At 45.1% G+C, this 25,821-nt stretch overlaps 1 protein-coding gene across 1 annotated transcript in view; it reads left to right on the top strand.

The window, feature by feature from the left end:
* Positions 1-25,821, top strand: part of lrriq1 (leucine-rich repeats and IQ motif containing 1) — a 47,214-nt gene that overhangs the window by 7,790 nt on the left and 13,603 nt on the right. Inside the window, exons 12-24 of the mRNA XM_031801444.1 lie at positions 690-883; positions 4,373-4,500; positions 5,592-5,665; positions 6,355-6,448; positions 10,149-10,334; positions 11,950-12,456; positions 12,825-13,017; positions 14,019-14,144; positions 14,710-14,817; positions 15,562-15,695; positions 15,881-16,078; positions 16,267-16,355; positions 17,165-17,266. Of these exons, the coding sequence (XP_031657304.1) occupies positions 690-883; positions 4,373-4,500; positions 5,592-5,665; positions 6,355-6,448; positions 10,149-10,334; positions 11,950-12,456; positions 12,825-13,017; positions 14,019-14,144; positions 14,710-14,817; positions 15,562-15,695; positions 15,881-16,078; positions 16,267-16,355; positions 17,165-17,266 (2,133 nt within the window). The remainder of the gene's footprint in view (positions 1-689; positions 884-4,372; positions 4,501-5,591; positions 5,666-6,354; positions 6,449-10,148; positions 10,335-11,949; positions 12,457-12,824; positions 13,018-14,018; positions 14,145-14,709; positions 14,818-15,561; positions 15,696-15,880; positions 16,079-16,266; positions 16,356-17,164; positions 17,267-25,821) is intronic.

Raw genomic sequence — 25,821 nt, 5'->3', positions numbered from 1 at the left:
GAGCTCAGGTCTCCATCGCATCGGTAAGCTGAGGTCAGGTCCTTATCGCATCAGTAAGCTGAGCTCAGGTCCCCATTGCATCAGTAAACTGAGCTCATAGATGGCCTATACAGAGTGTGGAAAACTCAGTTTGAATTTAAATTTTTTATCAGAACCCCATACAGGTCTAAATTAGACAATGATTAAAAGGCAAGGATGGAAATCAACAGACTGTGCAGCCTTCCAGATGTGTGGTTTGACTCACACCCCTGCCTGCTCTACAGTTACAGTGTACTTCATGGCTAGTTGTAACCACTGCTATCCACTAGGGAGCAGTGTACCTCTTCTTTTGATCCCCTGCTCAGTATATATTGAAATGTGACTTAGTTACTGTGAATAACAGACCAGGAGCCAGGCCTCAAGTCATGAATAGATATTAACTGCCTGAGAAGACCGTGAATGCTTTTTTATTGGCAGTTTAGCTTTGAACGTTACTAAAACGGTAACCTTGGCCACACACTGAAATTAGATCTTCTTTGGTTCATTTGAATCCTACTTCAACCCCTCACAGTTCCACAATCTGATTTTGTTCTACCCCATAACGCTTTGGGTATGCAAATGAAGCATACCATTATCTACTACTTTACATACTGGAACATACTAATGTAAGGAAAATTCTTTGTCTTTATTTTTCTTCTTCTCCTATAAAGGTGGTCTGGAGCCATTGAAGAGGCTGCAGAAGTTATTGTTGGACCACAACCAGCTGATCAGTACTAGAGGACTGAGAGAGGTGTACACGCTGCTACACCTGGACTTGTCTCACAACCATCTGTCCAGTGTAGAGGGCCTGGACAACTGTGCTCTGCTCAACACCCTGGACCTGACAGGAAACAATCTCACTGAGGTAAAATACATAGTCAGTATACCATGTAGGCCTAACTACCAGGAAAGTAATAGATTAAACTAATTAAAGTGCAACCGACATTAATCCTGCATGATGGATTATAAGGAAAAATATCAGCAGCACCTGTAGTACCTGTTAGCAGCACCAATAGTATCTGTTAGCAGCACCAGTAGTATCCAACACCAGCACCAATAGTATCTATCAGCAGCACCAGTAGTACCTTTTAGCAGCACCGGTAGTATCCAAAAGCAGCACCAATAGTATCTATCAGCAGCACCAATAGTATATATCAACAGCACAAGTAGTGCCTGTCAGCAGCACCAATGGTATATGTTAGCAGCACCAATAGTACCTGTCAGCAGCAACAATAGTATCTATCAGCAGCACCAGTAGTGTCTGGCAGCAGCACCAGTAGTACCTATCAGCAGCACCAGTATTACCTGTTAGCAGCACCAATAGTATCTATCAGCAGCACCAGTAGTGCCTGTCAGCAGCACCAGTAGTATCTATCAGTAGCACCAGTAGTTCCTGTCAGCAGCACCAGTAGTACCTGTCAGCAGCACCAATAGTATCTAATAGCAGCACCAGTAGTGCCTGTCAGCAGCACCAGTAGTGTCTGTCAGCAGCACCAATAGTATCTATCAGCAGCACCAGTAGTGCCTGTCAGCAGCACCAGTAGTACCTATCAGCAGCACCTATAGTATCTATCAGCAGCACCAGTTGTGCCTGTCAGCAGCACCAGTTGTGCCTGTCAGCAGCACCAGTTGTGCCTGTCTGCAGCACCAGTAGTACCTATCAGCAGCACCAGTAGTGCCTGACAGAAGCACCAATAGTATCTATCAGCAGCACCAGTTGTACCTGTCAGCAGCACCAATAGTATCTAATAGCAGCACCAGTAGAGCCTGACAGCAGCACCAGTAGTGCCTGTCAGCAGCACCAGTAGTACCTGTCAGCAGCACCAATGGTATCTATCAGCAGCATCATAGTACCTGTCAGCATCACCAGTAGTACCTGTCAGCAGCACCAATAGTGTCTGTCATCAGCACCAGTAGTGCGTGTCAGCTGCACCAATAGTATCTATCAGCAGCAACATTAGAGCCTGACAGCAGCACCAATAGTACATGTCAACAGCACCAGCAGTAGCAGCACTAATAGTACCTGTCAGCAGCACCAGCAGTGCCTGTCAGCAGCGCCAGTAGTGCCTGTCAGCAGCACCAGTTGTGCCTGTCAGCAGCACCAGTTGTGCCTGTCAGCAGCACCAGTAGTGCCTGTCAGCAGCACCGGTAGTGCCTGTCAGCAGCACCAGTAGTGCCTGTCAGCAGCACCAGTAGTACCTGTCAGCATCACCGGCAGTGCCTGTCAGCAGCGCCAGTTGTGCCTATTTGCAGCACCAGTTGTGCCTGTCAGCAGCACCAGTAGTGCCTGTCAGCAGCACCAGTAGTGCCTGTCAGCAGCACCGGTAGTGCCTGTCAGCATCACCGGTAGTGCCTGTCAGCAGCACCAGTAGTACCTCTTAGCAGCACCAGTATTACCTCTTAGCAGTACCAATAGTACCTATCAGCAGCACCAGTAGTGCCTGTCAGCAGCACCAATAGTACCTATCTGCAGCATCAGTAGTACCTGTCAGCAGCACCAGTAGTGCCTGTCAGCAGCAGCAGTGGTGCCTGTCAGCATCACCGGTAGTGCCTGTCAGCAGAACCAGTAGTACCTGTCAGCAGCACCAGTAGCTACAGTGGCAAAAACAAGTATGTGAACCCTTTGGAATTATCTGGATTTCTGCATAAATTAGTCATAAAATCTGATTTGATCTTCATCTAAGTCACAACAATAGACAAACACGGTCTGCTTAAACTAATAACACACAAACAAGTATACGTTTTCATGTCTTTATTGAACACACCATGTAAACATTCACAGTTTTGGTGGAAAAAGTATGTGAACCCTTGGATTTAATAACTGGTTGACCCTCCTTTGGCAGCAATAACCTCAACCAAATGTTTTCTGTAGTTGCGGATCATACCTGCACAACGGTTAGGAGGAATTTTGGACCATTCATATCTACAAAACTGTTTCAGTTCAGCAATATTCTTACGATGTCTGGTGTGAAGCCGCTCTCGAGGTCATGCCACAGCATTTTAAATCGGGTTGAGGTCAGGACTCTGACTGGGCCACTCCAGAAGGTGTATTTTCTTCTGCTGAGGCCATTCTGTTGTTGATTTATCTCTGTGTTTTGGGTCGTTGTCCTGTTGCATCACCCAACTTCTGTTGAGCTTCAATTGGCGGACAGATAGCCTTACATTCTCCTGGAAATTGTCTTGATAAACTTGGGAATTATTTTTCCGTTGATGATAGCAAGCTGTCCAGGCCCTTAGGCAGCAAAGCAACCCCAAACCATGATGCTCCCTCCACCATACTTTACAGTTGGGATGATGTTTTGATGTTGGTGTGCTGTGCCAGTTTTTCTCTACAAATAGTGTTGTGTGTTGCTTCCAAACAACTCAACTTTAGTTTAATCTGTCCACAGAATATTTTGCCAGATGAGCTGTAGAACATCCAGGTGATCTTTTGTGAACTTCAGACGTGCGCCAATGTTTTTTTTGGACAGCAGTGGCTTCTTCCGTGGTGTCCTCCCATGAACACCATTCTTGTTTAGTGTTTTACGTACTGTAGACTCGTCAACAGAGATGTTACCATGTTCCAGAGATTTCTGTAAATCTTCAGCTGACACGCTAGGATTCTTCTTAACCTCATTGAGCATTATGCACTGTGCTCTTTCAGTCATCTTTGCAGGACAGCAATTCCTAGGGGAAGTAGTAACAGTGCTGAACTTTCTCCATTTATAGACAATTTGTCTTACTGTGGACAGATGAACATCAAGGCTTTTAGAGATACTTTTGTAACCCTTTCCAGCTTTATGCAAATCAAAAATTCTTAATCTTAGGTCTTCTGAGATCTCTTTTGTTTGAGGCATGGTTCACATCAGGCAATGCTTCTTGTGAATAGCAAACTCAAATTTTGTGAGTGTTTATTATAGGACAGGGCAGCTCTAACCAACATCTCCAATCTTGTCTCATTGATTGGACAACAGGTTAGCTGACTCCTGACTCCAATTAGCTTTTGGAAAAGTCATTAGCCTAGGGGTTCACATACTTTTTCCAACCTACACTGTGAACGTTTAAATGATGTATTCAATATGGACATGAAAAATACAATAATTTGTGTGTTATTAGTTCAAGCAGACTGTGTTTGTCTATTGTTGTGACTAAGATGAAGATCAGATCAAATGTTATGACTAATTTATGCAGGAATCCAAAGGGTTCACATACTTTTTCTTGCCACTGTAGGTAAACTCACTCTATCACTCTCTCTTTCTCTTTTTCTGTCTCTCTTTCTTTCTTTATCTTTCTCTGTCTCTCTGTGTCTCTCTCTCCGTATCTCTCTCGCTGTCGGTCTCTCTACCTCCCTCCTGCCCCTTTCTCTTTCCCCCAGCTACCCAGTCTGAGGAACCAGGTCCTGCTGGTGGAGCTCCATCTGGAGGACAACAGCATCTCCTCACTGGAGGGCCTGACAGCCTGCTGGCTCCCCCTGATGCAGCTCCTCTCTGGGGCCCAAAACAGGTAACTTCACATGTCATTCCATCTGATGCTATTGTTATGTTTTATGTTGTGTTGTGTAACTATATGTATGCTGCTCTCTTGGCCTGGGCTCACTTAAAAAAAATCTCAATGTGACTTCTATGGTTAAATAAAGGATAAAAAAAAAAATCCAGTGTATCCAATGCCAATGACTAGGCCAGTTTAGATTGTACTAGCTACATGTAAGTAATTCAGTGTTTGTGATAACATTTGTAAGATTTAAGAAAACCAATGTAATGTTGCTGAATGATTGGTAAATACACTGTAAAGGGCTTGCCATGAATTTAACAGTATCTTGCAGGCAGCTCGGTGGCGAGTGAATTTCGGTATTTCATATTACAGTGCACCCACTTTAATATAAATACGGTATCAAAGCAAGTACTCTGTAATGATACACAGTACAATACTGTAAAATTGACTGTAATATACTGTAAAAAAGTAAATGCTATCGTAATCGGAATGAATTAATTGATGAATGAGGGGTTTGTATTTCACAGTATTTTACTGTAATTGGGCTAGGTAAAGTGTTTACACATTACAGTACATTAATGAATATTTTGTGTTTTATATCATTTGCACATCTAGAGGCCTTAACAAAAGCTTCCAAACTGGCAGCGACTACAGAGCAACACAGACCTGAAGGACATGGCAAAATGCTCAACCATTTAAGTTTTAGGTCTTGATGCCACTCAAATCTGTCCCCTATACATTTTAAATGTCATGGGGCACTATAACCACATAGGAGTTAAATTGGAACAGCATTCTCACTCATGGGTGCAAAAATATAGGCTCTTACAAGACATGCCTCAAAATATGTTAATGAGACAGAAACAGCAATACCATTCACCCACTATTGGTCAAAAGATTTTTGGCGCTCCAAAGATACTGTTTTCTGTGGGATGGAATTACAGTACCATTCGAAATACAGCACTTTTCCCAAAACGCACTATAATATACAGTATGCTGAAGTAACAAGTTATTTTTTTTACTGTTGATAATACCTAAAAGTACTGTATAAATTACAGTATTCCATTACAGTGTATTACATGTATTTTCTCATTTGTGTTTTGCAGTATAACCCAACTGCCATCACTGTGTCATTTTGTGTCACTGGAGAAGCTGGACATCAGAGACAACTGCCTCTTAGGTAATGGTTTATTCTTTTTTTTATGTAACTTTTGATGTCCCAAAAACTTTTGATCCAAATATTTCAGTTGTCATGTTGTTATTTCATTTACATACTGTAGTTTCATGCTATTCCATTCATATTATTCTGCTAAGTGCCTCTCTATGTGAGTGAGAGGGAGCATTTTAAGTGTGGATCTATGGTAGCCTATGTCTACGATATGCATAATGTCACACATCTGGGGAATGCGATGTACCTCCATCCAGTAAATGTCAGGGGATCCAGCAGTAGATAAAGATACAGTCTCCATAACAAGATCAGGTACCAGCGATAGTGATATATAGACAGGGAAAACTATAAGCTCAGGCCTTTGCTGCTCTGCCTCTGTGCGATGTAAAACCATAAGCTCAGGCCTTTGCTGCTCTGCCTCTGTGCGATGTAAAACCATAAGCTCAGGCCTCTGCTGCTCTGCCTCTGTGCGATGTAAAACCATAAGCTCAGGCCTCTGCTTCTCTGCCTCTGTGCGATGTAAAACCATAAGCTCAGGCCTTTGCTGCTCTGCCTCTGTGCGATGTAAAACCATAAGCTCAGGCCTCTGCTGCTCTGCCTCTGTGCGATGTAAAACCATAAGCTCAGGCCTCTGCTTCTCTGCCTCTGTGCGATGTAAAACCATAAGCTCAGGCCTTTGCTGCTCTGCCTGACTGTTGTAGAGCTGCAGAACCTGTGTGAGAGTCTGCAGGGATGTCCACTCCTCCGAGAGGTCCATCTCACTGGGAATCCCCTTCAGCAAGAGTCCATGTGGAGGTAGGGCAAGCCCAATGAGAAACACAAAATATGTGAATATGTATGAGCGACAAGCCCTGGGTTGCTTGCACCCGTGGGAGAAAGCAATGTTGTCATACACACATCACCTTATACGGTAACACTGTACTTGGACGCTGCATCATAACAGGTACATAACAGTGGAGGCTGCTGAGGGGAGAACGGCTCATAATAATGGCCATAACGGAGCAAATGGAATGGCATCAAACATCTGGAAACCATGCGTTTGATGTATTTGATACCATTCCACTAATTCCGCTCCAGTCATTACCACGAGCCGTTCTCCCCAATTAACGCTCCACCAACCTCCTGTGGTACATACAATACATTCCCAGTCATCAACATTGCAACGATTAGTTGAAAAATGTAATTAAAATGGTTTTAAAATGGCTGTGTAGAGAGACAGACAGACACAATTAACTTCTCTAGCTTTGTTCTGGAATATCCCTGCTGGGGCGGATGTAAGAAGTTAGGTTACATACCAACGGGAATACCAAGTCACTGCCATTTCATATAATCCCTCCTGTCGCAGAACGTGAGCCCAGTCTGGAGGAGGATGTTGGCTGTGGTGACTAAGGTAGAATAAACATTCCACCAGAACGAACACAAGTGCTTCCTGTCCACATCCCAGGATTAGCCTAGCAATCTGGGAATGCTATTGGATTAGCCAACGTGCCAGCGATATCCGCACTGCGCACCGCGCAACCTCTGTAGCACTGAGTGTCAGTAGTTCCCAAAATATTTATTCAACGGAAAAATCTATTAAGTTTTCAATATCAATTTGCTCATTCACTTACAGCGCCAAAACAAGTGGGGGGTCCAAATGAGTTGATATGAAAAATGTGTGCTAGCTAGAGCACTTAACTTCAATTACCGGTAGTCTAGCTAGATTTCATCATTTCGGCATTACACGTGGTCATTAGTGGTCTTAACAGTTTATGACCGACAAACCATGCATAACTTTTATGAAGTGTGAAATTACAAATATATATATTTGTAACATTTTAAGGTCCGTCTAGTCATAGCATTAGCCTAAAAGATGATGCCTGGATCTCTCAAGAACTGTTACGACAGGATTTAATAATACCAGTAGCCTACTACCCTTTCCTCGACCAAGTCATGTAAAAAAACGTGCCACTGAGCACTTAAAAGAACCATGATTAACACACTTATTTTTCACTACCTTTACTGTATATCTGAATAGTTATTCTAATCAACCAGTAGTAGTACTGTACACCACATTATGCATTCTATCTATATCCATTTTTGCAGTCAGCACCCACCCAGACATATGGGTTTCTATTACCTGGGGTGCCCCACCGTTAGCCGCAATGGAGAATAAATATTCCCAATGAACTTTACCTAACCTCCAGTGCCAACAGTGGAATTAGCCCCCTGTATTTCCCCACTCTCCCCCTGGCCCTTTCATCCCAGTCCAGCGATAACACCGACTCAACTAAAGCACCAAATGGAGATTGCTAAGAAATACACTTCCAGCAGCCCTGAGCCAGGAGAAGAAGATAGCACTCTGCCTGATTAATCAGACCTCTTTGTGTTTTCAAGGAAGTCTTCACTAAATGAAATATATAGAGCCAGGTTGGTTTAGGTTCGAAACGGAGAGAGACAAAGACGGATAGGATGGAGGGAAGGACGCAGCTGGAGAGCCTAGCTAGGACCAGGATGGAACATTGTATTGTTAGAGAGAGAAGGTGCTGCATGTCCACGGCTCTGGGCTCCGCTTAATAAATACATTTATTCAAATGAGCCAAGAAGGTCAAATTGTTCAGCATTCTGACATATTTTAAGCTAATTTCCTGAGTTCTTTCATTTGAACCTTGTACGTTAAACACAAATAACCAATGGCACGTAATTGCAAAGCATGTTTTTTTCCACCCAAAAACATTTGACCATGAAAGGCATTGTGTGTGCCCACCTCACGTCAATAAGCTCATGTGAGGATCAAGGCTTTATTATGGTTTCTGCTTTGTTACAAGAGGGTCCGGTCGGCCAGACGACAAGCCTGTAGGGCTGGAATCTAATCCTTGTTTGTGTGTGTGTGTGTGTGAGATAGAGAGAGATGAGAGAGTGAGAGAAAGAGAGGGGTGAGGTGGGGCTCATCAAAACCCCATTACTCTGACAGTGGACTGCACAACCTGTGACCTAGAGTCATGTTTGTGGCACAGTACAGGGAGTTCAGCGGGTTCTTGCCCCACCATCATTCTTAAGGATATTTTAAGCCAGATTTACGCCTGATGTTGATAAACTAAACTAAAGGCTCTCATCCTTTTGGCACATTTTGTATTGGATTTAGGCTCATATTGACAGCAACAGCGCCTGTGGTAAAATGACCAGAAGCAAATACTAACCAAACATTTATTGTGAACATAAATTGCTTTAGGTTAGTAGTAGTTGTTGTTTATAAGTACACTTTCACATTTAAACATTTCATAAAGACTAATAATTACAGATTAGTTACAGATAAAGATTTGTCATATCACAGAAAACATTCATACTGTATAAATTTACTCTATTTGTAAATTGTCACGGCTCAGTAATACTGTATGCGTTTCCTAATGTGTTTCTTTCTACATTTTCACATTGGCATCGATCGGCCACATTTGGCCATGCAGTTTGCTTTGGAGACCATTTTCTCTGCTGGCAAAGTTTTTGGGATTCCTCAGCTTGCACATCCTTAGCCTCAGGCCGGTGTTACCTCTCTCTCCCATAGACACACAGCTCAGCAGCCATCCCCCTCACAGCACAGCCAGGCCACCATCAGCTGCTTCAGCTTAAGGGTTGTGTCCCAAATGGCACCCTATTCCCTATGTAGTGCACTACTTTTGACCAGTGCACTACATAGGGAATAGGGTGCCATTTGGGATACATTGGATACAACTTAAGTCACTCACTCTTTTCGTGGTTGAGAAAAAAAGGAAAATAACAACAAAAACAAAGAAAAGCAGGGCCTGAAGCCCAGAGTCTTTAGTCTCAAAGTCTTTCATCTGCAGCTCAACATGTCATCACATTCTTCTGCTTTGAGAAAATCAAGACTCTAACCAAACTTCTTGTTTCGCATGGAGCAAAATGGCTTTGATTCTGCTGGGCCTGAAATGTCAAAATCGTTTTAGGATTTTATCCCTGTTCGCTCTCTCAAGGTGGTGTATCTACTCTGCCTAAGGACTTCTCTGACAAACTATTGGATACAACAAGGCTCTCCACTGGCACATCATAGTACACTTTAGACATCCGAGTTGGGGGCAAATCAATTTGAACTGAAAATGGGTTGACCCTTTACATTTTTTATAATCAGTTTGAGTTCAAATCAAATCCAGGATCATTCACAATTCCTACTTTAACAATGTTGAATATGTAATTGTGTTATGTGGTCATGTATCAATTTAGTGTTTTAGAATATGGAGAGCACTTTACATGACAGGGCCTAAAACGTATGTGTTTATTACATTGGAGTTACATGCTGGTATAGTTACTGTGTTGAGATTTTTAAAATACATTTACTGACTGCAATTGTCACCCTAAATAGTTGTAGACTTTTTTGAGCATTGGCCCTGAGTATAGGCCCTGACTTTTTGAAATGCTACCAAGTAGCATGAACCCTAGTATGGTATTCTATAGCCTCCAGCGATGATCTTTATTGATTAACCCACCATGTTATCTTCCACAGGTCCAGTCTGCAGAGGGCTGTGCCGGGTCTACAGGCCATAGACGGGCAGCCTGTCGGCTCCTCTCCAGCGCTCCCTGGTCCTGGTCTAGTCACGGCCCTGCTGCCTCAGAACAGCTTTCTAGCCTTCTGTCAGGCACAGCTCCAGCAGCTCCACACACTGCAGCACAGCCACACGGCACAACTCAGGTTCATGCAGCTTACTACAGACTCTCGTCAGCTTTTCTGCTGGACAGCTCAGCTTACACATATGCTGTAGGATAGCAACGTCATACAGACAAACTCTAACCTGCATATTATTATTATTAGCATAACTGATACACAGGGTGTCCAAAGCTGAAAGGCAATGTTTAGCTGTTTTTGTAAGTAGTTTGAGGACACTAGTCTTAACTAACACCCCTAAACAGACCAGACCACCAACATATAGGCCAGTGGTCAACCCTCAGCTCATCTTTCTGACCTCACCATAATTATGTTTCACAAAAGATGAAACGCAGTGGTGTCTGGTAGTATGGGTGAGACCAAGGAGTCCCATGGCTCGGGGGGGACCACAGTGCGCTCCTCTCCACCCCTGTCCATGCTCCATGCACCCCCTCTGGGCGTTGGACAATGGGCCTTTCTGGGGGCAGGGCAGGGACCACCGCAGCCAGTTAACCCCTGGCTCAAGTCTCGACCCAGGGCCAGACAAGGTCTAGAGAGGTGAAGAGTCTGGCTGTGGCTCAGGCCTGTCTAGTAAAGCTGGTAAAATTATGTCGACATCCTGGGGTTTACCCTGCTGTGTAAAGTTTTACAACACTGCCGAGAGAAATTAAAGGTATTTCATCTGAAATGTCCTTACTTTCTCTATAAGTTTCTATGTGTATTGACAGTGTATCTGTAGTGTTACATTGCCGTCCTCATTTCACATAGTGTAAATGGGGTCGAAGTACCTTTCTGAATGAATCCCAGTTAGTTTCCATTCAAATGTATCATTCCAGTTCCATCATGTGCTTGAACTGCGGTAGCTAGTAGCCCCAGGACAGCAGGTATTTGATTTCCCCTCATATAACTGCTCTCCACAGGTCCCATTTCACTCTGCCAAAACAATATGAACTTCATTGTTTAATAGCATAAATTATTATTTATCCAACCTTAAATGGGACTTTTAAGATACGAAACAGTGTATATTTTCTCCCTTACCGACTATTCACCGTTTTCCTTTACTGTTATACACCTTCCCCTCGACCCTGTGGTGAACTGGCAGATACGAGGAGGAGAAATCGAGGTCACTGTCTATATGGTCACCCTCTTTACCCCCCTTCTAGCTGAATAGCAGGGGCATTGTGAAGACAAGGCTTATTCAGGCTAGTGGGCAGGCCGTGTAGGTTCGTATACTGTGTACCCAGTACCCATGAGTAGCCCTGAGGGTCTTAGATAGATTGGGGGAAGCGGATCCAAGCGGATCCAAGCGTTGCTAATAGACTCGTTAAGTTTCCATTGAGGTGGCTTTGTACCAACTTAATCCCCTCTATGAAAGAGACATTATATGGGATTACAGAACTGACACCCATAGACCCTCTGTGAAGGCAAGCCTGTTGCAGCCCAAAAGTAAGCCATTTTTTCAATGCAGATACTAGGTGATCAAATATGAAAAAGGTGTTGTTGTTTTTGTAGGTATTCATCAGACATTTGTATCTACCTTAGCCATTGCTTATCTGGTAGGCCTCGTATGAGAGAGGACGGAATGTATGTTACACAACCTAGAACAACATCCAATGTTATGTGATCTTCATATGAACGTGTGCATGTGTTTGTGTGTGCGCAGCGGTGCTCTCCCTCCCCTGGATGCTCTGAGGCTCTCCCTCCAGCTCCATGATGAAGCTGTACATCTGGCTGAGGAGCACAGATACGCTCACGAATATGGAGACACCAGCATCACCGACAAACAAGATGACAGTCACAGGAGTGACACCACCAGGGTTAGCAGGATCCCTGCCGAAAAGTCCGATGTAGAGGGTATGGACAGACATGGTGGTGTCATGAACAGGAAGCAACCTGAAAATAAGTCCTGTGGCAACACAAACACCTGGCCACATATGGTTCCCCTCATCAGCCCAGCCAATGACAACAGTGAAAAGCAGCCTCAGCCCCCAGCATACAGATCATTCAGCAGTCTAGGGACTGTGTCCACTAGGCCCGAGTTGAAGCCAGCAACGCCAGCTAGCTACACAAGTTCCAGCTCTACCTTCTCCGAGGAAAAAACGTCCCATGCCACTGCCAAGCCCAGCAGTTCACCCTTCCCCAAAGCTCACATCAAGCTGGACCTCAAAAAGTAAAGTGTTCCCTCACTCATGAATTCTTTCATAGTTTCTCTACTTTTATTAGTTTCTGCCAATGAGCATTTGTCATCATTAGAGTGTCCTCCAGTTGATCGATGTTGAACATCATATTCACTCTGACACACAGTCATCATTATAAAGGCTGTATCTTTGATATAAGCTTGTTCGAGACAGGCTGGATTCCTCTTCTGGAGTCTCTGCAAGCCAGATGTTTGGACAGAAATAAATGTGTGTTCTGCATCCTAAATGGCAACCTATGTACCATAGGGAATAGGGTGCTATTTCAGACGCACCCATGGTCAAAGAGATTGAGGGTATGATTTCATTATGTATCTATTTGTGTGTCTTTTTTTCGGAGCAGCATGGCAGCTGTGGTGATCCAGCGCCACTGGAGAGGACACAGAGGACGTCAGAGGATCCAGCTGCGTCCACCTCCAGGAGAGGAGCAAGGAGGAAGAAGAGGAAGAGAGAGGGGAAGAGTAGACACAGGACCCAGCCATACTGGGTCAGAGCAGAGCTGTCTGGAACCAGATTACGCTGCAACTGCCATCCAGGTAAGTCAGGGTCACAGGAAACTTTTAGTGACTTCCTGGAACTCTTTATCATAACTATTAGACTGGCCATGCTGACAGGTTTTTCAAACGGTTCTATGGAAATACATGACTGTCTACTCAGAAATCGTTGTCTTGCTTCGATCAATACCACAAATAGATAGTTTGAGTTGATCAGTTTTTATAGAAATGTAATTTCTCATAGGTCATAGAGGTCCAGTCTTTATTAATAATAAAGACATCATATGTCCAGATCTTATATGATATTGAGGCTTAATTTGGTTATCGTATGATTCAATAGATCAAACATTCTACAAGACACTTCTCTTGAAATGTCCCCTCTCCTCTCTCTCCCCTTTTCTCCTCCTCTCCCCTCTCTCTCTCTCTCCCCTTTTCTCCTCCTCTCCCATCCCTCTCTCCCCTCTCTCTCTCCCCTTTTCTCCTCCTCTCCCATCCCTCTCTCCCCTCTCTCTCTCTCTCTCTCCCCTTTTCTCCTCCTCTCCCCTCTCTCTCTCTCTCTCCCCTTTTCTCCTCCTCTCCCATCCCTCTCTCCCCTCTCTCTCTCCCCTTTTCTCCTCCTCTCCTCTCCCATCCCTCTCTCCCCTCTCTCTCTCTCTCTCTCCCCTTTTCTCCTCCTCTCCCATCCCTCTCTCCCCTCTCTCTCTCTCTCCCTCTGTACTTGATGGGCCCTTGAGGAGTCTTTGGCAGTGGGGGGATAAAATGATTAATCAAATTCCAGAGTTTTGCAGTAGTGGGAGCGGTGAGGATTCCAGATTCCAGCACCGCTCACTTTGTGAAGTCATCCCTTTGGGAATTCTGAGGATTTAGAACCCTCGCTGGCGCTCCATTTGTCTCCTAGCGCCCAAGTCACATAGAGTTCAAACAGCAGATCACTCAGCAATTAAACAGAGGTTAACATGTTTTATCTTCCTAATGGGATAACACACAATATTTAACTTTGTCTGTGATTCATGGCTCTTCCTCTGGTACCTTCGTTCCTCCAGGCGGTTTGGAGAGGCTTCACCCTGAGGAGGAGGCTGGCTGCTGCTCTGGCCCAGGCTCGGGGCTTCAACCCCGGGGATCACGAGGCCTTCGAGGAGGTGAACGTGGATGAATTTGTCTTTGATGAGGTAGGCAGTAGGTACAAACTTTACAGACTGACTCTCTCTGGGTTGACTGGTCTGAACCTCAACCCCCCTATCAAGTTGACCTTGCCCCCCAGAAAAATGGAGACCGGCACGTTTCCCCTTTCCCCTACTCCTCTCACTCATCTACTCGGCTATTCCCTGGGGATTAGGATTATTAAAGAACACTGCCCATTATACTGAGGCCAGGGGAAACTGGAAGATTCTACATGATAAATGGCATTTTAGCTATTCTTTCATCATCCACAAGTTCACTTGCCCTCTGTCCTCTTCAAATGCCATCCACTTGAGAATGTGTCTATGTTGTGTGTGTGTGTGTGTGTTCGTTCGTTCACGTGTGTGCGTGCGTGCGTGTATGCGTGAAGCACTCATCTCAAATATTTAAACATAACAAAACCTCTATCACATGATGATCTGCTGTTTACTTTAAAGTCACTTCACCACCAAACCCTTGGAGGGAATAGAAAAACCTTGATGTCCAGTGCGGTAGTCTGTTAATGTTGTTGTGTCACGCTGAAGGTGATTCTCATCTCCTTTGGCTTGTAAATAGATGGCACTAGAGAGAGACTGGATGATGACTTCGCTGCTGTCTGACGATTCACCTCCCAAAACCCTCCTTCATCCTCCTCCGTTCCCAGACCAGCTACTTGGTCCAAAGGTAACACACAGCACTGAAACCCCACCCCCAAAAAAGAAAAAAGTCCTCCAGGACCCACCACAGCTCTCACTGATTAATCCTCAAATGTATTACCTTGAAAAACACAATTACTTTTAGGAGGCCTGAAATACCCTATGCATCATCAGCAGATGTCATTTTTCAAATGATCCAGGGCCCTTTTTCTTTCCTTAGATATCTCTCCCTGGCTCTTTGCTTTGGATGAGTGTTGCAGGCAGGACTCTATATCACCTTAGCTAGCCGCTCTGCTTGGCGCTCACTGGAGGGGGGCAGCTGCCTCCACGCCAGGCAGGCCTTAATGTTTTAACACTAGCTAACGTGATGGATAAACTATTTCACCACTTCGACAGAGAGGAGGGAGAGGGTTTTAAAATGTTTTTAAGACTACTTAATTTGTGACTTTGACTTTAGGGTCTTCTGGGAATGGAAATTCTGGATCTTAATGTACACTCTGTAATTCCTATTCTCATTTAGACTATTTAGAAAAGGGCAAACTTCTGGAAGGTTGTGTTTTAGGTGTTCGACCCTCACATTTCCTGTTAATTAGGGGAAGCACTGGGCTTGCTCCCATAGTGCCAGGGTCAACAATAGTCTGTTCTTCACGATTAGCTGACGATCACTCCTTTTACCATTACAAAACATTAAGAACACCTGAACACGTTTCTTCTTTGATATAATGCTACAGTACATGATAACAACCTTCTCTCTTCTGACTGTGTATTTCAGCGTCCTCTGAATCTTCCAGATGCCAACCAGCAGACCAGCCCACCTGTTCTTCTGTGGAAGCCCAAGCAGGCCTGGATGGGTGGGGAGAGAGCAGAGCCTGCTGAGCATAGAGTTTCCCTTGACAGCATCAGCAGGTAGGAAACTGATTGAGCCATCATGGCTGACACATTTTAATCTAGGTAGTTCTCACAAAGCCAACATGGATGCCACAAGTGAAGGCTTGCTTCCTTACTAATCACCAATGAAAGTGCCTTCATAAACTATTGTTTCCAAATAGGATCAAGATTGAGAGTGTGTTTTTTCCTCCAATTTATTTCAGAACTAAATCTCCTGTCTTTGCATCAGTACTCAGTGGTCTTTCTGAGAGATCTCCTGCTTCTGTGTCAGGGCTCGGTGGTCTTTCTGAGAGATCTCCTGCTTCTGTGTCAGGGCTCGGTGGTCTTTCTGAGAGATCTCCTGCTTCTGTGTCAGGGCTCAGTGGTCTTTCTGAGAGATCAGAGAAGATTCTGGAGGAGTGGTAAGTAGAGTTGCAAAGAGGGGGAATATTATGGGTACATTTCTGCCAAATTTAGAACAAAATCCCCAACTCTGTCCTGTATGCTGTACCCTAATGGGACAAAAGCTGTTTGTCACTGTCAGTGTGTGAGTGTTGTAGTGAGGATGTTTTAGATTCAGCGTGTGACATGTGTGTCATTGTCTCCCCAGGGGGTTCAGAGACAGCCACACTGCTCTGATGATGCTGAAGAGAGCTCAGAAGATGAAGTCTAAGAAGCAGAGGCAAAGAAAACTATTGGGTCTGCATAGATCAGTTGAAGTTTATTTAAATGTGGAACCTATTTACTATTTAAAGATGTTCAACTGGCTTGAGCAACTATTACTGAACCAAACCCCCCTAGAACCTACCTCGTCTAGGTTCTCCTTTCTCCTCTATTTTTTAAAACTATATTGCCACACTAGCAGCATTGAGCCTTTCCTCCTTGTGTATGTTAATCAGCTGTAACAGACAGCAGAGGTAACAGAGGTCTGGCCCTGTCATCTCCTATTGGCCCCAGTCAGAGAGCCCTTACAGGAAATGAACCAAACCAACTGGTGGCTTTCCCTTCCCTTAGTTCCAACCAACCAGACGCTCTCTCCGAGCCATCGTCCCGGAGACGGTTTTCATTACTCTGCATGGGTTACCGCGGCTACACCGAAATGTGACCTCACCTCAAACACTGGTCGGTCGTCGGGTCGGTAGTAGTGCCACGTCCAAGTAGAGTAGACAGACAGAGTGAGGCTGGTCGTTGATCAGGATTGTTAGAGCATGACTGTACAGTACCAGAGCGCTAGATCCAGTTATCTTTCTCTCTGTCTGCCACACAGGCTTGTTTCAACTGTCATCTGCCAAAGTAGGGAATGCATAGTGTTAGGCTCTCTGCATGTCATGAAGGGTCTCTGCTGTGAGTTTATCCAGAACCCAAAGGTTATTTTCTGGATGCTGTGGGTTTAATGTTAGACTCTCTCTTTCTCTCTCATTCTTTCTCTCTCTCATTCTCTCTCTTTCTCTCTCATTCTGTCTCTCTCTCTCATTCTATCTCTCTGTCTCTCTCTTTCTTTCTTCTAGACCCAACTGTACGCCTGGCCCTTTTCAGGAACCATAGCAACCAGCATGCCCCTATGGAAGCACCAAAGAAGCCCTCTCCAGAGAGGAGAGACTACATTAAAGGTAGGACTCAGACAACACTAGACACAACAGTAATATAGTCTTATCACATTACTGAGCTGAGGCAAACCTAGCCCAGCCAACTGTACTGTGTATTACCATGCATTTAGGCTACCTCATTAACCTTAAATGAGATGGCGACAATTTTTACGTTTAACAAAAATATCAAAATGTACTTGATGCAGCATACTTCAATCCCACACAAATGTATACTGCAGCTCATAGAACCATGCTTATGTATGTGCGTGTTTTAGTGCTTTCAATATAAGACGTTTACTATCTGGAGGAAGTAAGTACGACTGCTTCGTGTATTAAATAGAAACGCTTAGAGATTACGGACCGGTGACCAAATTGAAGGCACATGAACGGTGGTAAATAGTGGGACATGAAGTAGTTTGGGATGACGGATGATAAACAAGATGATTGTGTTTCAGCAGGGCTTTGTAGATGACTTGAAGTGTGAAATTGAGTTAAGTACTGGGGAGGTAGGGCACTGAGGGGTTCCAGACTGAACAAACTGAAGGCCTCTTGTCTTAAACATAAATAGTTTTGTGAGGGGTAGTAGTAGTCTCTTGGTTTGGGTGAGTTGGTTGGTTGGTGGGTTTGTTGGGGTAGTGAGGCTAGGAGGGTGAGTTGGTTGGTTTGTTGGGGTAGTGAGGCTAGGAGGGTGAGTTGGTTGCTTTGTTGGGGTAGTGAGGCTAGGAGGGTGATTTGGTTTGTTGGGGTAGTGAGGCTAGGAGGGTGAGTTGGTTTGTTGGGGTAGTGAGGCTAGGAGGGTGAGTTGGTTTGTTGGGGAAGTGAGGCTCGGAGGGTGAGTTGGTTTTTTGGCGTAGTGAGGCTAGGAGGGTGAGTCGGTTTTTTGGGGAAGGGAGGCTAAGTGGGTGAGTTGGTTTGTTAAGGTAGCGAGGCTAGGTGGGTGAGTTGGTTTGTTTGGGAAGGGAGGCTAGATGGGTGAGTTGGTTTGTTGGGGAAGGAAGGCTAGATGGGTGAGTTGGTTTGTTGGGGAAGGGAGGCTAGATGGGTGAGTTGGTTTGTTGGGGCAGGGAGGCTAGATGGGTGAGTTGGTTTGTTGGGGAAGGGAGGCTAGGTGGGTGAGTTGGTTTGTTTGGGAAGGGAGGCTAGATGGGTGAGTTGGTTTGTTGGGGAAGGGAGGCTAGATGGGTGAGTTGGTTTGTTGGGGAAGGGAGGCTAGGTGGGTGAGTTGGTTTGTTTGGGAAGGGAGGCTAGATGGGTGAGTTGGTTTGTTGGGGAAGGGTGGCTAGGTGGGTGAGTTGGTTTGTTGGGGAAGGGAGGCTAGATGGGTGAGTTGGTTTGTTTGGGAAGGGAGGCTAGATGGGTGAATTGGTTTGTTTGTTTAGACTCTGTATGTACTTCTCTCTCCCTCCATGCACCATCTGCCCACACAGACCAGTTTAACAATACAGATAGGTCCAAAAAGAGAGAGGGGAAATATTTTCTCCTCCTTTCATGAAACACTTTGCGGCAGCTCCCCGGCCTTGCTCCCCGCTCTCCGGGTATGTAAGCCGATACCCATTTCAAGTGGGTTACTCATGTCCAGCACATCCACACAAAGAGCCTGGATAAAATAAACACGCCGCGTCGGATATCTCGGAAAGAATCTGTCATGGGTTTGGGGCTAATCACCTCCAGAAGGGGCTTGACTCGAAGCCTGAAACGTAAGCCCCTGCCGGGGAGCTCCGGCTGGGCTGGCTGGCTGAGCCCGGGGCGCTAGCTTGGGATGGATCTGAGGGGGTGCTTTCCACAGGTCAGCACCAGGGGAGGCAGGGGAGAGGGGAGGCAACCCAGCACAGGCCAGCCGATGGAGAGAGACTCAGAAATCCCACTGACCTAGAGCCAGACCCTGGCCAGCACGCCTCTACTCCAGCCGCACAACAGCCCAGCCCAGCCCCCGTAAAAAGGCAGCGGGAGCCTGCTCCGGTCCAGAACCCCAGTGGGTTTGGGTTACGCTTTTTACAGAGTTCCCCTAAGTCAGATCAGAAACCCAATGAGGGGGTGGGGGGGATGGGGTGAGGAGGGGCACGGGGAGGAGGTCGGAACGGGGTAGTCAACTCCCAAATCCAAGGCTGTGTTTAAAATGGCCCTTTCAGTGTGGGGGGAACAATTGTTATGTACTGTAGATGGCCTGAGAATTTCGTTCTGGTGAGTTTTTAAAAGGACATTCTACTCAAATGTATAAAAATAAAATGATGCTGACACCATTTAAAATATGTCTAAACCCTGTCCTTCAAAGATAATTAGTAAAAATCTAAATAACTTCACAGATCTTCATTGTAAAGGGTTTAAACAGTTTTCCATGCTTGTTCAATGAACCATAAACAATTAATGAACATGCACCTGTGGAACGGTCGTTAAGACACTAACAGCTTACAGACGGTAGGTAATTAAGGTCACAGTTACGAAAACTTAGGACACTAAAGAAGCCTTTCTACTTACTCTGAAAAACACCACAAGAAAGATTCACAGGGTCCCTGCTTATCTGTGTGAACGTGCCTTAGGCAGGCTGCTAGGAGGCATGAGGACTGCAGATGTGGCCAGGGCAACAAATTGCAATGTCCATACTGTGAAAAGCCTAAGACAGGGAGACAGGACGGACAGCTGATCGTCCTCGCAGTAGCAGACCACGTGTAACAACACCTGCACAGGATCGGTACATCCGAACATCACACCTGCGGGACAGGTACAGGATGGCAACAACAACTGCCCGAGTTACACCAGGAACGCACAATCCCTCCATCAGTTCTCAGACTATGCACAATAGGCTGAGAGAGGCTGGACTGAGGGCTTGTAGGCCTGTTTTAAGGCAGGTCCTCACGAGACATGACCGGCAACAACGTCTCCTATGGACACAAACCCACCGTCGCTGGACCAGACAGGACTGGCAAAAAGTGCTCTTCATGACGAGTCGCGGATTTGTCTCACCAGGGGTGATAGTCAGATTTGCGTTTATTGTTGAAGGAATGAGCGTTACACCGAGGCCTGTACTCTGGAGCGGGATCGAGGTGGAGGTGGAGGGTCCATCATAGTCTGGGGCGGTGTGTCACAGCATCATCGGACTGAGCTTGTTGTCATTGCAGGCAATCTCAACGCTGTGCGTTACAGGGAAGACATCCTCCTCCCTCATGTGGTACCCTTGCTGCAGGCTCATCCTGACATGACCCTCCAGCCCGACAATGCCACCAGCCATACTGCTCGTTCTGTGTGTGATTTCCTGCAAGACAGGAATGTCAGTGTTCTGCCATGGCTAGCGAAGAGCCTGGATCTCAATCCTATTGAGCACGTTTGGGACCTGTTGGATCGGAGGGTGAGGGCTAGGGCCATTCCCCCCAGAAATGTCTGGGAACTTGCAAGTGCCTTGGTGGAAGAGTGGAGGTTAGCATCTCACAGCAAGATTTGGCAAATATGGTGCAGTCCATGAGGAGGAGATGCACTGCAGTACTTAATGCAACTGGTGGCCACACCAGATACTGACTGTTACTTTTGATTTTGACCCCCCTTTGTTCAGGGACACATTATTCAATTTCTGTTATTCACATGTCTGTGGAACTTGTTCAGTTTATGTCTCAGTTGTTGAATCTTGTTATATTCATACAAATATTTACGCATGTTAAGTTTGCTGAAAATAAACGCAGATGACAGTGAGAGGACGTTTCTTTTTTTGCTGAGTTTACCTCCATAAATAAGCCCAATAGCATATTGGTAAAATGATTTGTTACATTTAGCACCACTCTCCCCTATGCAATCACAGTGAATAGCGGAGCAGCAACGTGCTTAACCATACCCCTACAAAAAAATCTGGTTTAAACTAGAGATATCTGTTTTTTTGCATGGACTGCATCTCAATCCACTACATCGGCTTCCCGCAACTGATGGGGAAAGTGGCTGAGCTACAGCGGTGTTTGTCAGACCATGAGACATCCCCAAAAATAAAAATTTTATGAAAACGTCTGTAGCTATGACCACTCTATGGAAAGATGAGACTCTCACGAATACGATGGTGCTCTACGACTCCCCACAAGCACCACGGGACTCGTCTGAAATCGGTACTGTCAATGTGCCAAATTCTGCCTGTAGCTTCCGAACTGTTTAGGCTACAAACTAATGTGACCCCACTGTGGAAAGGGGAGATTCTCACGAACATGATGGTGTTCACCATTTTGCCCCACAAGTGTCACTGGACTCGTCTGAAGGCATCCGGCACCCGTTTAAAAAAATGAATGGAAGTATGGTGGTAGTTTTGTTCCTACCCCAAAAAAGGGGTTAAATATGTGTAAAAAAAAAAATATATATATATATATATATATATATATATATATATTTCCTGAGCATTCTTATACCTCCTAGATATAGGACAGATATTTCAAAACCTTATTCCTTATTATTTATTTTGCCATTTATGAATGTGTTATTCAATGCGTTTCTATGGGCTATAGTAGTAAAAGCCAAATTCAATGTTGTATATATCTTTTTTTATACCTAAAGGGGTCCTAAAATTTTTAATCAAATAGCTAAATGATTCATGGTATGACCATCTTAAAACAATTCCATATGTCAGCTTAGACAACTCAGTTTAGACTCTTAAGAATTCAAATGGTGCAGTTCACACATATTTAGGAGTTGAGAAAAAAGTAAATTAGGAATGGAAAGCTGGAATCCTCCTCTTTTTAACAAAGGCCATTAAAACTGTTGTTTTTCCCGCAATTACAAGAATTGTTGAGCATTGACTGCTTGTCAGAATGCATGTCTCTATGGCACTCCTAACATGAATGTTGTGCATTGACTGCTTGTCAGAATGCATTTCTCTATGACAGTCCTAACATGAATGTTGTGCATTGACTGCTTGTCAGAATGCATTCCTCTATGGCACTCCTAACATGAATGTTGTTCATTGACTGCTTGTCAGAATGCATTTCTCTATGGCACTCCTAACATGAATGTTGTGCATTGACTGCTTGTCAGAATGCATTTCTCTATGACACTCCTAACATGAATGTTGTGTATTGACTGCTTGTCAGAATGCATGTCTCTATGAGGCGGCAGGTAGCCTAGTGGTTAGAGCGTTGGACTTATAACCGGAAGTTTGCTACATCGAATCCCTGAGCTGACAAGGTAAAAATCTGTTGTTCTGCACCTGAACAAGGCAGTTAACCCACTGCTCATAGGCTGTCATTGTAAATAAAAATGTGTTCTTAACTGACTTGCTTAGTTAAATAAATAAAAAATTACATGAATGTTGAGTGCCGTATGGAATATTTCTCTCACATAGGCTAGAACACACAATAAGCCAACTAGATAAATAGATAAACTATTCTACTCTGGGGTAGTCATATGTTTCTATTCATTACTAGTTTTGTTTGCAGAGGAAACGTAAATGTGGACTGCTCTAGCGTCTTCCAAGTGCTCCTCGTCAGAGGAAACGTAAATGTGGACTGTTCTAGCGTCTTCAAAGTGCTCCTCATCAGAGGAAACGTAAATGTGGACTGTTCTAGCGTCTTCAAAGTGCTCCTCGTCAGAGGAAATGTAAATGTGGACTGTTCTAGCGTCTTCAAAGTGCTCCTCGTCAGAGGAAACGTAAATGTGGACTGTTCTAGCGTCTTCCAAGTGCTCCTCGGCAGAGGCGCTCTTTCCTGTTCCATATTTTTTTGCCGTAGCGGCAATAATTTTGCCGAGGCACAGCGCAACATATAAATGACTGCAGTGGAAACACTGGTATAGTGAATAGGTTGCCATTTTGGACACACGCCAAGTCACTGACCCTGTACTTTATCAGCTGATGTGTTGCGCTCTGCAAGGTACAGCCTGTTTGATGAATGATCAGGACCAGGGAGGAGGAAAGATGCTGGGAACGATAGTGGAAATATGGTTGCAATGCAATAGGCAGTCAGGGTTTGGACGGCCTGGAGGTGTGGGTTATAGCTGCCTGTTGGTTCGGTGCTTATCCAAAGTTCTGACACGCTTGACAGGGAATTTAGCATCTGAATTTAGCATCAGGGTGAAGGAATCTTGAAATAATTCACCTGCACTTCAAACTATACAGAAATGATGATATAACAATGTCATATTTAACGTTACTTCAACCATGTCTAATCGTTTAGTAACTTGTTTATTGGGTGTGTACCTGACTGTTACCTCAGTGATTGAAGTCCCCACATCAAGCTCTCATAATGAACAATTAGATGGAAGTAACCTATTAGTTTGAACTTGTATCTCTCTTTGTTTTCTTTGTAGATTTGATACTGTTGCATATAGATAAATAACACAGACTTAAGTGATAAGGATTGTTGTTTTAGTTTCACAAATCACAATAATATCATTCTGAATATATAAACAACACAATTGAACAAACGAAACAAGGGAACGGCTCCTACATGCTTGACTTACCCAGAATCCTTCTGAATCCTTCCTTCTGAATGGCTATGAACTAACAACATCCTACATTTTCACTTTATGGGATTTGGGAATGCAAATTTGGGTTTAAATGTTAAATCCAAAATAGTATTATATTGGGAAAACATGAAAAAAAATGTCACACCTAAAATACTACATTTGCAAAGTTATACTGGATATAGTGCAAGCATGTAGCTAGTGCGTGAATTGGAGCAGGCCAGGAGCCAGCTCAGCCGTCTCACCTTCCTTAATAAAGACTGTTATTATCATAGTGCCTGTGGCCTGCGTGTGTGTGTCTGTGGCCTGCGCCGCCTGCCTGTTGACCGCTGGGTGACCGTGTGTGGTTTGCTCTCTTGAGGTGAATGCTTGACCCCTGGGCGAAGGAAAGTAGGAGACCTCCTCCTCTCCTCCACTCCTGCTTTAAGTCTGGCGCTGGAACTCACAACGGCATATCCCCATAGGGTCATCTCCACGACATGGCAGGGCAGGAGGCAGCGCTAGTGAGGAGGGAGAGAGAGAGGGGGAAGGGAGGGAGAGAGAGAAGCTCATATTGGCTTCTGGTGAAATCTATGAAGATCCCATGAGGCTAGTTTAACCAACAAGATCTCATGGTTTTACCAATTTGACTAAAGATTCTGATGTTTAGCCATGTTTCTCCAAACGTAAAATTTCAAAGTTGCTTCAAATGTCAAATTTCGAAGGGTTTTTGACACCCTTGGTTGCTCCTTCTGCTTAGTATCGTTCCATGTATCCAAATGTCAAATGTTGGTATGTTTTTAAGTTAAGGGTTAACTTTGGGATAGGTGAAAAAATAAAGGATTGAACTGGGCTTGAAAACGTGACCTTCGGATCCAGAGCCATGGGATTACAGTCATCCACCACCCGCGTCCACAACTTGTTCTGAATTACTCTAAAGTGCCTACGACGTGCCTCTCCTTTACGACTTGGTAGCTGCAGGACGTGACCCTGACCACACCCACCTCCCCATCCAGACTGTCCCAGGCTCCCCCTTGCACCCCCTTGAATGAGCACATTCTCTCTCAGATATCATTTAAGACAGGGCTCCCCCTGCCTCCCTTTTGCCCCCCTCGCCTCGATAGAGAGATTGGATAATGTGCTTAAAAGCCCCACTTAACAGGCGTGACTCCTCCTGTCCTGGAGCAGGGGAACAGGACAGGGTGTGAGGGTGGGTTGAGGGGGATAGTGGAAGGAGGGTTATGTCTGGATCAGGACAGGGAACTACATGGGCCTGGGGGTGAGGGGAAGGTGGAAAGAGTATTAGTATGTTTTGACATGGGCCTGGGGGTGAGGGGAAGGTGGAAGGAGTACTAGTATGGAAGGTGGAAGGAGTACCAGTATGTTTTGACATGGGCCTGGGGTGAGGGGAAGGTGGAAGGAGTACTAGTATGGAAGGTGGAAGGAGTAACAGTATGTTTTGACATGGGTGAGGTCAAGGTGGAAGGAGTACCAGTATGTTTTGATATGGGCCTGGGGTGAGGGGAAGGTGGAAGGAGTACCACTATGTTTGGACATGGGCCTGGGGTGAGGGGAAGGTGGAAGGAGTACTAGTATGGAAGGTGGAAGGAGTAACAGTATGTTTTGACATGGGTGAGGTCAAGGTGGAAGGAGTACCAGTATGTTTTGATATGGGCCTGGGGTGAGGGGAAGGTGGAAGGAGTACCAATATGTTTTGACATGGGCCTGGGGTGAGGGGAAGGTGGAAGGAGTACCACTATGTTTTGACATGGGCCTGGGGTGAGGGGAAGGTGGAAGGAGTACCACTATGTTTTGACATGGGCCTGGGGTGAGGGGAAGGTGGAAGGAGTACCACTATGTATTGACATGGGCCTGGGGTGAGGGGAAGGTGGAAGGAGTACCACTATGTTTTGACATGGGCCTGGGGTGAGGGGAAGGTGGAAGGAGTACCACTATGTTTTGACATGGGACTGGGGTGAGGGGAAGGTGGAAGGAGTACCACTATGTTTTGACATGGGCCTGGGGTGAGGGGAAGTTGGAAGGAGTACCACTATGTATTGACATGGGCCTGGGGTGAGGGGAAGGTGGAAGGAGTACCACTATGTTTTGACATGGGCCTGGGGTGAGGGGAAGGTGGAAGGAGTACCACTATGTATTGACATGGGCCTGGGGTGAGG

Source organism: Oncorhynchus kisutch, linkage group LG22 (assembly GCF_002021735.2).
Source record: "Oncorhynchus kisutch isolate 150728-3 linkage group LG22, Okis_V2, whole genome shotgun sequence".
Lineage (NCBI taxonomy): Eukaryota > Metazoa > Chordata > Actinopteri > Salmoniformes > Salmonidae > Oncorhynchus > Oncorhynchus kisutch.
Note: the sequence above shows the minus strand (reverse complement) of the source record. Positions and strands in the feature narration are given on the sequence as shown.